This window comes from Amblyraja radiata, chromosome 38 (assembly GCF_010909765.2).
Source record: "Amblyraja radiata isolate CabotCenter1 chromosome 38, sAmbRad1.1.pri, whole genome shotgun sequence".
Lineage (NCBI taxonomy): Eukaryota > Metazoa > Chordata > Chondrichthyes > Rajiformes > Rajidae > Amblyraja > Amblyraja radiata.
In genome coordinates this window covers 9,142,568-9,155,360 of record NC_045993.1, presented here as the reverse complement: position 1 = coordinate 9,155,360, position 12,793 = coordinate 9,142,568, and the positions used below count along the sequence as shown (strand labels likewise).

General features: G+C 50.0%; 1 protein-coding gene across 1 annotated transcript in view; it reads left to right on the top strand.

Annotated features, from left to right (window-relative positions):
* The first annotated feature begins 1,406 nt into the window (after positions 1–1,406).
* fam83f (family with sequence similarity 83 member F) overlaps positions 1,407–12,793 on the top strand; it is a 16,842-nt gene continuing 5,455 nt past the window's right edge. The window contains exons 1-3 of the mRNA XM_033013279.1: positions 1,407–1,937; positions 10,676–10,843; positions 12,500–12,621. Coding sequence (XP_032869170.1) covers positions 1,488–1,937; positions 10,676–10,843; positions 12,500–12,621 — 740 coding nt within the window. The 5' untranslated portion in view covers positions 1,407–1,487. The remainder of the gene's footprint in view (positions 1,938–10,675; positions 10,844–12,499; positions 12,622–12,793) is intronic.

The following is a 12,793-nucleotide window of genomic DNA, read 5'->3' as shown; positions in this document are numbered from 1 at the left end:
TCAGAGATGATGAAGAATTCCCCAGAACACTGGCACAGCGGGAAAATTGCTGCCTCACAGCGCCAGAGACCCGGGTTCGATCCTAACCATGGGTGCTGTCTGTACGGAGTTTGTACGTTCTCCCTGTGACCACGTGGGTTTTCTCCGGGTGCTCCGGCTTCCTCCCACACCCCAAAGATGTGCAGATTTGGCTTCTGTAAAATTGTAAATAGACAATAGGCAATAGGTGCAGGAGTAGGCCATTCGGGCCTTCGAGCCAGCACCGCCATTTAATGTGATCATGGCTGGTCATCCCCAATCAGTACCCCGTTCCTGCCTTCTCCCCATTATCCCCTGACTCCGCTATCTTTAAGAGCCCTATCTAGCTCTCTCTTGAAAGTATCCAGAGAACCGGCCTCCACCGCCCTCTGAGGCAGAGAATTCCACAGACTCACAACTCTCTGTGAGAAAAAGTGTTTCCTCGTCTCAGTTCTAAATGGCTTACCCCTTATTCTTAAACCGTGGCCCCTGGTTCTGGACTCCCCCAACATCGGGAACATGTTTCCTGCCTCTAGCGTGTCCAAGCCCTCAACAATCTTGCGCGATTGAGATTGAGCGGACATAGTTTAAGGTGAGGGGGGGAAGATTTAATAGGGGCCTGAAAGATGATTTTATATAGAAGATGGACACAAAGGGCCGAATGGCCTACTCCTACACCTATTGTCTATTGTCTATTTTGCCCAGAATAGGGGAGTCGAGAAACAGAGTTCATAGGTTTAATGTGAGGGGAGGGGTAGAGATTTTATAGGAACCTGAGGGATAACAATTTTACACAAAGGGTGGTGGGTGTATGAAACGAGCTGCCGGAGGAGGCAGTTGAGACTATCGCAACGTTTAAAGAACAGTTAGACAGGTACATGGATAGTGTAGGTTAGGATATGGGGCAGGCGCAGGCAGGTGGGACTAGTGTAGATGGGGCGTGTTGGCCAGTGTGGGCTGAAGTGAAGTGCCTGTTTCCACGTTGTATGACAATAGACAATAGTCAATAGGTGCAGGAGTAGGCCATTCGGCCCTTCGAGCCAGCACTGCCATTCAATGCAATCATGGCTGATCATCCCCAAATCAGTACCCCGTTCCTGCCTTCTCCCCATATCCCCTGACTCTGCTATCTTTAAGAGCCCTATCTAGATCTCTCTTGAAAGTATCCAGAGAACCTGCCTCCACCGCCCTCTTTCACGTATGGCTCTGGCTCCAGTTTCCACACACACACACACACTCAGTGTTCTGCTTAAGAGGTAAGGTTTCATTCTTGATTTGAGACACACCTTTACATAAAATCCTGCCTACTTACCAGTGTGATAGGTCAGTCTAGTTGACTGACGACATCTTACAACAGAGGCTAATTTACTGCCTAACCTGTTTCTGCCTAACACGTCATCCAGGTAAGTTAGAAGTGGGTCGGAGAGACAGAGAGAGAGAGACAGACAGACAGAGAGTCACCTGGCGACATGGCCGACTCCCAGTTGATGTGTTTGGATGACAATCACATTAACGCCAACATCAACGATAAGAATCCACAATTCTTCTACTGCGAGTCGCAGCGTTTAGCCCTGGAGGAACTGCTGGTGTCCGGGGCCACGGATTTCAGCAAAGTGACCAACAAACTGGGCGTGAAGGAGTTCATCTCTTCCAAGGAGGCGAGGGAAATCTCCCGGAGCTGCGAGAAGTACAAGGAGGAACGGGGCGACGCTCCCCGAAGCAAGGAAGGGGAGAGCGAAGACTCCCTGACCTACTGGCCGGAGAAGAGCGATGTCCCGATCCCAGACTTGGACATGGGTTGGACGGAGCATGTGGCTTATCGGGGGATCACCAGAGCCACTGTCTACATGCACCCCCCCAAGAACAACGACCCTTTCATCAAGCAAATAGTGAGGACCGCCATCCAAGAGGCGAGGAAGGTAGGTTGAGGAGGGCTGCCTCTAGAATCAGCTCGCCTTTCCTGTAGCAAGCACCCTTGTCACTGTCATTAGAAACATAGAAAATAGACAAATTGCAAATTCCTAATTGCAATTACATGGGATGGCGGGACTGTCATATGAGGAATGGTGGCCGACTAGGAAAAGGGGAGATGCAGCGAGACCTGGGTGTCATGGTACACCAGTCATTGAAAGTGGGCATGCAGGTGCAGCAGGCAGTGAAGAAAGCGAATGGTATGTTAGCTTTCATAGCAAAAGGATTTGAGTATAGGAGCAGGGAGGTTCTACTGCAGTTGTACAGGGTCTTGGTGAGACCACACCTGGAGTATTGCGTACAGTTTTGGTCTCCAAATCTGAGGAAGGACATTATTGCCATAGAGGGAGTGCAGAGAAGGTTCACCAGACTGATTCCTGGGATGTCAGGACTGTCTTATGAAGAAAGACTGGATAGACTTGGTTTATACTCTCTAGAATTTAGGAGATTGAGAGGGGATCTTATAGAAACTTACAAAATTCTTAAGGGGATGGACAGGCTAGATGCAGGAAGATTGCTCCCGATGTTGGGGAAGTCCAGGACAAGGGGTCACAGCTTAAGGATAAGGGGGTAATCCTTTAAAACCGAGATGAGAAGAACTTTTTTCACACAGAGAGTGGTGAATCTCTGGAACTCCCTGCCACAGAGGGTAGTCGAGGCCAGTTCATTGGCTATATTTAAGAGGGAGTTAGATGTGGCCCTTGTGGCTAAGGGGATCAGAGGGTATGGAGAGAAGGCAGGTACGGGATACTGAGTTGGATGATCAGCCATGATCATATTGAATGGCGGTGCAGGCTCGAAGGGCCGAATGGCCTACTCCTGCACCTAATTTCTATGTTTCTATGTTTCTATGAAAGATTGAAAAGACTAGACTTGGAGTTTAGAAGGATGAGGGGATATCTTATAGAAACATATAAAATTATAAAAGGACTGGACAAGCTAGATGCAGGAAAAATGTTCCCAATATTGTCTACCTTCGATTTTCCAGCATTGCACTTCCTTCTTAAACATAGCAAATAGGTGCAGGCGGAAGCCATTCGGCCCTTCGAGTCAGCCAGAGAGACATTGTGATCATGACTGATCGTCCCAAATCAATAAACCCATGCCTGCCTTCTCCCCATATCCCTTGATTCCACTAGACCCTAGCCCCTAACTCTCTCTTAAATCCATCCAGTGATTTGGCCTCCACTGCCCTCTGTGGCAGGGAATTCCACAAATTCACAACTCTCTGGGTGAAAAAGTTTTTTCTCACCTCAGTCTTAAATGGCCTCCCCTTTATTCTAAGACTGTGGCCCCTGGTTCTGGACTCGAACAATTTTTCCTGCATCTAGCTTGTCCAGTCCTTTTATAATTTTATATGTTTCTATAAGATATCCCCTCATCCTTCTAAACTCCAGTGAATACAAGCCTAGTCTTTTCAATCTTTCCTCATATGACAGACAGTCCCGCCATCACATGTAATCGCAATTAGGAATTTGATTTGCCATACAGTCGTATCAAAAAAGTAACAAGGAACGCAGCGCACTGCGATGGAAGACAATAACGTATTATCTTCTCCCCCCCCCCTTCGTCCAAGCTTCTCTGATGAAGACAGGGGCTCTGGTTAAAGCCCAGCTTGCGCAGAGCAAGCTCAAACAAGCAGCAAGATTTTATTTAGTTGCGACACAAAATGCTGGAGAAACTCAGCCTGTCAGGCAGCACCTCTGGGCAAAAGGAATAGATGACGTTTCGGCATCGAGACCAATTCTTCAGATATTAGTTCAGACTTTGAATGATTGAATAAGTTTATTGGCCAACTATGTCCACACATACAAGGAATTTGCCTCGGTGCTCTGCTCACAAGTGACAACACATTACATACAGTAACTATTAAGAATGATCACATCTGGAGTATTGTGTACAGTTTTGGTCTCCTAATTTGAGAAAGGACATCCTTGTGATTGAGGCAGTGCAGCGTAGGTTCACGAGATTGATCCTTGGGATGGCGGGACTGTCATATGAGGAAAGATTGAAAAGACTAGGCTTGTATTCACTAGAGTTTAGAAGGATGAGGGGGCATCTTATAGAAACATATAAAATTATAAAAGGACTGGACAAGCTAGATGCAGGGAAAATGTTCCCAATGTTGGGCGAGTCCAGAACCAGGGGCCACAGTCTTAGAATAAAGGGGAGGCCATTTAAGACTGAGGTAAGAAAAAACTTTTTTCACCCAGAGAGTTGTGAATTTGTGGAATTCCCTGCCACAGAGGGCAGTGGAGGCCAAATCACTGGACGGATTTAAGAGAGAGTTAGATAGGGCTCTAGGGGCTAGTGGAATCAAGGGATATGGGGAGAAGGCAGGCACGGGTTATTGATTGGGGACGATCAGCCATGATCACAATGAATGGCGGTGCTGGCTCGAAGGGCCGAATGGCCTGCACCAATTTTCTATGTTACTGTGACACATAAAACATTAAACATTAATAATAAAATATTATAGTTTAAACATGTGAATGAAATAAAATACCAGAGCAAAAGGAGGCTACAGACTTTTGGTTAAGAAAGAACTGCAGATGCTGGAAAAATTGAAGGTAGACAAAAAGCTGGAGAAACTCAGTGGGTGAGGCAGCATCTATGGGTATATATATATATGGATGCTACAGACTTTTGGTTATTGAGTAGAGCTACTACTCATGGAAAAAAAGCTGTTTTTATGTCTGGCTGTGGCAGCTTTGACAGTCATTTTGTTCAATATTGTCACGTGTACCGAGGTACAGTGAAAAGCTTTCTTTGTTGCATGCTATCCAGTCAGCGGTAAGACTACACATGATTACAATCAAGCCGTCCAGTGTACAGATACAGGATGAAGGGAGTAACATTTGGTGCAAGGTAAAGTCCCATTAAAAGTGGTTCGAGGGTCTCCAATGAGGTAGATGGTAGCTCAGGACCACTCCTTAGTTGGTGGTGGGATGGTTCAGCTGCCTGATAACAGCTGGGAAGAAGCTGCCCCTGAATCTGGAGGTTTGCGTTTTCACATGTCTGTGCCTCTTGGCTGATGGGAGAGGGGAGAAGAGGGAGGTGGCCAGGGGTGAGACTGGTCCTTGATTATGCTGCTGGCCTTGCCGAGGCAGCGCGAGGTAATCGTATGTCTGCATGATGTTGTTTCGGGGAAAGGTGTCACACATTGGCCTCTTGGTACCAGAGGGAATCCACCTGCTCTTCCTAGAAAGAGGCTTTTTTTAACATCCATCCTTAAGGGGGAGATGGGCTTTTAATTTAATGTCCCAGCAGGTAGATGAAACCTCTGGCAGTGTGGCGCTCCCTCAGTACTGCTGCTCTGGCAGTGTGGCACTCCCTCAGTACTGCTGCTCTGGCAGTGTGGCACTCCCTCAGTACTGCTGCTCTGGCAGTGTGGCACTGTCAGTACTGCCCCCTCTGGCAGTGCGGCACTCCCTCAATACTGCCACTGATTGGGATTGGAACACTTTATTGTCATTCTACTTCTAATTCTACTTTAAGGCTGAACCATAGATGAGGGTTCACTGGGATCACATAATTGGGGGTTGGGGTGGAGGTAAAGAGGGGGGAGGCGAGGGGGGGAGGCTCCCCCATGACAGGACGGCCTTCTGAACACGAGGCCTTATCCCTCTTCGGCTTGGCTGCGATACTGTCAAACACTTGGTTTCAAACATTTACGGATTCCACTTTCACTCTTGCTGTGTTTAGTTTAGTTTAGAGATACAGTGTGGAAACGGGAGTGGGGAGAACGTGCAAACTCCGCACAGACAGCAGCCGAGGTCAGGATCGAACCCGGGTCTCCGGCGCCGTGAGGTAGCAGCTCTACCGCTGTGCTACAGTGCCACCCTGTTCTGCACAGCTAGATGAGATGAGACGGAATCGCAGTCCAAATCCATTTCACAAGTTATTTACCACAGTTCTCAAGGCTGTGCAAGATCTGTGTTTACATGTCATAGTTTTTGCTGCAGGGCCTAATTTACAGGCCCTTCCCTCCCTAATTCCAACTATCTCCCTTGCCTATCTCCATCTTTAAAATACATCTTAATTCCCAGCTTATAACCAGGTGAATATTTACATTTCCTCCTCCACACTGGTTCACCATTGGTGTGGGATGGTTTTGTGGTTACTGTTAATAGGAGCCTGAGGTACATGCCAGAGTGACACCAATTACAAAAAAAAATCCCACAAAACCAGTTTGAGAAGGTTGGTTCGGACTTGGAAACAAAAGGTTTAGTTTAGTTTGGAGATACCATGTGGCAACAGGCCCTTCGGCCCACCTTGTTCGCGCCAACCATCGATCGGCCCAGCACTAGTTCTGTGTTCGACTAGTTTTGCATCCTACACACTAGGGGGCAATTTTAACAGAAGCCAATTAACCTATAAACCCGGACATCTTTAAAATGTGAGAGGAAACCGGAGCACCCGGGGAAGCCCCACGCAGTCACGTGCAAACTCCACACAGATGAGCTTGGAGGCTCCAGCTGCAGCCGCAGGTCCGGTGGACTGGGACATCGGGAGCTCGCGGGTCCGGGTGAGAGACCGCTTTCCGGAGCTCCCGCAACGCGACTTCTCCCGCCCGTGTCGCGGGGTTGGAACGACCCGGAGCGGGGCCGTACATCGCCCGGCGCGGCTTTATTGGCCGCGGGACATTCCAGCGCCCGCCGGGGGCTCCAACATTGTGACTTTTGGGCCTGGAGCGGGGCCGTACATCGCCCGGCGCGGCCTAAAATGGTCGTGGGACTTACCATCGCCCGCCTGGGGCTTCAACATCGAGAGAAAAATGGTTGTGTGTCTAGTAAGAATCGTTTTTTGTTTGTATGGCTGTAGAAACAGAGTTTTGTTTGAGCCTCACTGAGGTTCAAATGACAATAAATATTGTATTGTATTGTATTGTATTGTAGATAGCATCCATACCTGAGAGCGAACATGGGTCTCTGGCGCTGTGAGGCAGCAACTCTACTGCTGCACCACTGCGCCATTCCACAGTTGACCGTAAGATTTTCACAAAGTGGTTCGTTGGGGAAGGGGTCGGTGCTGAGGCCGCTACTCTTCACGTTACACAGTATATACATGATTTGGAGAAGGGGATTGAAGGCTTTGTGGCAAAGTTTGTGGATGGCACGAAAATAGGTGGAGGGGCAGCTAGTGTAAAGAAAACAAGGACTCTGCGGAAGCACTTGGACACGTTGGGAGAGTCAGCAGAGTAGTTGCAGATGGCAAAATGTGGTGTCATGCAAAGCGTAGCAAAGTGTGGAGTCATGCATTTTGGTAGTAGGAATAAAGGCGCAGACTGTTTTCTAAATGGGGTGAGAATCCAGAAGTCGGAGGTGCAAAGGGAAGTTAATTTGCAAGTTAATTTGCAAGTCGAATCCGTAGCAAGGAAGGCAAATGCAATGCTAGCATTTATTTCGAGAGGTCTAGACTACAAAAACATGGATGTAATGTTGAGGCTCTATATGACACTGGTCGGTCCACCTTCGGAGTATTGTGAGCAATTTTGGGCACCATATCTGAGGAAGGATGTGCTGGCTCTTGAGAGGGTCCGGAGGAGGTTTACAAGAATGAGTGGGTTAACATATGATGAGCATTTGACGGCACTGGGCCTGTACTCGCTGGAGTTTAGAAGGATGAGGGGAGACCTCATTGAAACTAACCGTATAGTGAAAGGTTTGGATAGGGTGGATGTGGAGAGGATGTTGCCACTAGTCGGGAGAGTCTAGGACTAGAGGTCACAGCCTCAGAATTAAAGGACGTTCCTTTAGGAAGAAGATGAGGAGGAATATATTTAGTCAGAGGGTGGTGAATCTGTGGAATTCTTTGTCACAGAAGGCTGTGGAGGCCATGTCAATGGATATTTTTAAGGCAGAGATAGATAGATTCTTGTTAGTACGGGTATCAGGGGTTATGGGGAGAAGGCAGGTGAATGGGGTTAGGAAGGAGAGATAGATCAACCATGATTGAATGGTGGAGTAGACTTGATGGGCCGAATGGCCTAATTCTGCTCATTTATGAGTTTATGCTCCTCATCATCGACTGGGCACCAAACCTCAGCCTACTTCAAAGTGACTCCCACATCCTGGGACAAAGAAGGGTTAAGTTTCCAGACTTTATATTAAACAAACTTCCTTGTTTAAAGGGAATCAGGTGGCTTTCTCATCATTGTATAAATATTCATCGTTGGTTCTTTGTAAATTAGCATTACACTCCATTCCAGTGCTGAGTGAAGTCGTCATGGTTACCAGAGTTGTGGAGATTACTGGGCCTTAAACTTCCTGTAGCCTAACCTCCTCATTGGCCCACGGAACTTGGAAACGTGGAACAGCAGAAGTTGGTTTACAAAAATAAAAGTGCTGGAGTAACTCAGCATCTCTGAGGATAGACACAATATCTATCTGGAGTAACTGCAGATGCTGGTTTAAATCTAAGGTAGGCACCAAAAATCTGGAGTAACTCAGCGGGTGAGGCGGCATCTCTGGCGAGAAGGAATGGGTGACGTTTCGGGTCGAGACCCTTCTTCAGACTGGTTAGGGATAAGGGAAACGAGAGATATGTGATGTGGAGAGATAAAGAACAATGAAGCTGAAAACAATGAAGATGAAGCTCCTTCCCATTCCCACACCGACCTTTCTGTCCTTGGTCCCCCCCATTGTAAGTGAGGCTAAATGCAAATTGGAGGAACAGCATCTCATATTTCGCTTGGGCAGCTTACAGCTGACAGCCCAGTCGTATGAATATCTCTCACTTCAAGTAGCCCCGGCATTCCCTCTCTCTAACAATCCCTCCCCCACTCAAGTCGCACTAGCTTCTCATTTTCACCCTACAAACAGCTTACAATCACCTGTTTCCTTCATCATCATTACTTTTTTGTATATCTTTCATTCATTGTTCTTTATCTCTCCACATCACTGTCTATATCTCTCCCTTATCCCTAACCAGTCTGAAGAAGGGTCTCGACCCGAAACGTCACCCATTCCTTCTCGCCAGAGATGCCGCCTGTCCCGCTGAGTTACTCCAGCTTTTTGTGTCTATCTTCGGTGTAAACCAGCATCTGCAGTTCCTTCTTACACTCAGCATCTCTGGGGAACATGGATAGGTGACGTTTCAGGTCGGAAGGGTTCCGACTGGAAATGTCACCTAACCACGTTCTCCAGGGATGCTGCCTGAGATACAGGAGACTTTAGAGATACAGCGTGGCCCCCACCTCACCCGTCCCGACGTAGTGCAGCCCATGGAGTGCAGCAGCAGCGCCTCGCCCGTGGCCTCATCGGTAGGCAGCCCGGCCAGCTGTCCGACCTTCGGACCTTCGCTTACCGCTGACACCATCACCTCTCCTTCTCATGGCCGATCATCGGTTCATGAGTTGGATGGATTCAAGATTCAAGAGAGTTTATTGTCATGTGTCCCAGATAGGACAATGAAATTCTTGCTTTGCTTCAGCACAACAGAATATAGTCGGCATAAATACAGAACAGATCAGTGTGTCCATATAACTAATGAATATATATATATACACACACATAAATAAACAGATAAAGTGCAATGGACTATTAATGATCAGAGTTTTGTTTGAGTTGAGTTTAATAGCCTGATGGCTGTGGGGAAGTAACTATTCCTGAACCTGGATGTTGCAGTCTTCAGGCTCCTGTACCTTCTACCTGAAGGCAGCAGAGTGTGTGGCCAGGATGGTGTGGGTCCTTGATGATACTGCCAGCCTTTTTGAGGCAGCGACTGCGATAGATCCCCTCGATGGTAGGGAGGTCAGAGCCGATGATGGACTGGGCAGTGCTTACAACTTTTTGCAGCCTTTTCTGCTCCTGGGCACTCAAGTTGCTGAACCAAGCCACGATGCAACCGGTCAGCATGCTCTCTACTGTGCACCTGAGAGGGTCCTCCTTGACATACCGACTCTCCGTAAACTTCTCAGGAAGTAGAGGCGCAGATGTGCTTTCTTTATAATTGCATTGGTGTTCTCGGACCAGGAAAGATCTTCAGAGATATGCACGCCCAGAAATTGGAAGCTATTGACCCTCTCCACCATCGACCTGTTGATATAAACGGGTCCCCATCCTACCCCTTCTAAAGTCCACAATCAGTTCCTTAGTTTTGCTGGTGTTGAGAGCCGGGTTATTGTGCTGACACCATTTGGTCAAACGGTCGATCTCACTTCAATACTCTGACTCGTCCCCATCAGTGATACCCGGGCCAAAACTCCTCACGTTGCGCGGCCCGGGCTAAAACTCCTCAGCTGGCCCGCCGGCTGGGCTTTGCGTGCAGTCCAGCACCCGGGGCCAACTCATCATTCACCCAGCCACGGCCGAGTCGGTCAACGGATTGCCGTCGGGAATTTGTCCCGTATTTTGACCCTTTGCCCCTTATTTGGGAGTGGGAAAGTTGGCGACCCTGGGTGACACGTGGGCAGAGGAGGGGTGGAGATGGTGAGGGTGAGGGAGGAGAGGACGGTACACAATGAGGGGAGGATGAGGCGAGGTGGCGAGGCGAGGGTCTGCAGTAGATAGTGAGGGGGTTTGAGCAGGGTGAGTGAGGTAGGGTGCAGGGGCTGTGGAAGGAGGAGTGGCATTGGGAGAGTCTCGGGTAGATGGGAGGGTGAGTGGGTGCGGGGTGATGTTGGGCGGCTGAGATGTGGGCGGCTGTGACCCTGTGTCCCCCCCCGCCCCCCGTGTGTGTACAGGTGGTGGCGGTGGTGATGGACGACTTCACGGACCGCAACATTCTGGAAGACCTGCTGGAGGCAAGTTACAGGCACAGGGTGGGCGTCTACATCGTGCTGGACCAGGACAACCTGGACAACTTCCTGGAGATGTGCCGGACCGTGGAGCTGAACCAGCTGAAGATCAGAGTGAGTGGTCGCAGGGGCGAGGGGAGGGGAGGGGAGGGGACGTCAGAAGGGTCATCAGTGATTGGAGCAGAATTAGGCCATTCGGCCCATCAAGTCTACTCCGCCATTCAATCAATCTCTCCCTCCTAACCCCATTCTCCTGCCTTCTCCCCATAACCTCTGACACCCGTACCAATCAAGAATCTATCTATCTCTGCCTTAATATCCACTGACTTTGCCTCCACAGCCGTCTGTGGCAAAGAATTCCACAGATTCACCACCCTCTGACTAAGGAAATTCCTCCTCATCTCCTTCCTAAAGGAACGTCCTTTTATTCTGACTCTCCCACTAGTGGAAACATCCTCTCCACATCCACTCTATCCAGGCCTTACACTATTCGAACCTCATCCTTCTAAACTCCAGCGAGTACAGGCCCAGTGCCGACAAACGCTCATCATATGTTAACCCACTAATTTCTGGGATAATTGTCATAAACCTCCTCTGGACCCTCTCTGGAGCCAGCACATCCTTCCTCAGATATGGTGGCCAAAATGCCTCACAATACTCCAAGTGCATGATCCACCCCTCCCTTCCAACCCCATCCCTTCCAACTCCCTCCCTACCATCCCCATCCACCTCATCCTCCCTACACTCCGGCCCTCCATACAACCCCACCTTCCACGACCTTCCATTCCACACCCTCCCAAACGCCCAACGCTAGGGTTGTCAACTTTCTCACTCCCAAATAAGGGGCAAAAGGTCAAACTAAGGGACAAATTCCCAACGGCAATTCGTTGACCCACTCGGCCGTGGCTGGGTGAATGATGAGTTGGCCCGGGTGCTGGACTGCACACAAAGCCCAGCCGGCGGGCCAGCTGAGGAGTTTTGGCCCGGGCCGCGCGACGTCGCGCGCAAAGTCCGGCGCCCCATCCAACTCGTGAACCGATGATCGGCCATGGTGGTGGTGTCGGCGGTAAGCGAAGGTCAGACAGCTGGCCGGGCTGCCGACCGACGGGGCCACGGGCGAGGCTCTGCTGCTGCTGCTGCTGCTGCTGCACTCCATGGGCTGCACTACGTCGGGACGGGTGAGGCGGGGACTGGGCGCGGTGCAGACAGTCCCCTCGACCCGAGTAGTAGCGGTCAAATAGAGGACAAGGGCGGTCCCGTACGGGACAAACCAATTTAGCCCAATATATAAGGGATGTCCCGGCTAATACGGGACAGTTGGCAACCCTACCCTACGTTCCAACCTCCGTGCCTCAAGATCCACCACCCTCCACCTCATCCTTCCTATCCTCCATCCTCCAAAACTCCCTACAGTCCAGCCCTCGTGTGTCATAATCCACCACCCTCTACCTACCCCCAATCCCTCCATTCAACGTTGCTACCTCCCTGCACCAACCCTCCATCGCTCTCCCCCCCAACTCCCTGCACTCCATCCAGCCCTCCCTCCAACCTCGCCTTCCTCACCCCTCTCTTCAGACACAGCCGCCACCGCTCTCCGGGCGTACGGACCTTCATCCCCCCCAGACACTCTGAAGAAGACCCCTTGTCCATTAGCTGGGAGGCCGGAGGGTCTGCTGGTGTGTGTGGGGGGGTCTGTGTCCCAGCAGGGTGGAGGGATGGTGAGGTGGAGAAGGACTATCTGCTGCCCAGACACCTCTCCTTCCACTACAGAACATTCGGGTCCGCTCCATTGGCGGCACCGGGCTCTACCTGACGGCGGGACACCTGAAGGGCACGTTGAACCAGAAGTTCATGATCGTGGATGGTGACAAAGCCTTCTCCGGCTCATACAGGTAGGTAGCTGGGTCTGCTCCCTATCCCACCCCAGATACATTCTCCCACCCTGCCGACTCTTGGAATAAGCAGATCGACAGGGGGAATGAAGGGAGGCTGAGCAGACTAGGCTTGTGTGTGTGGGTGTGTGTGTGTGGGTGTGTGTGTGTGTGTGTGTGTGTGTGTGTGTGT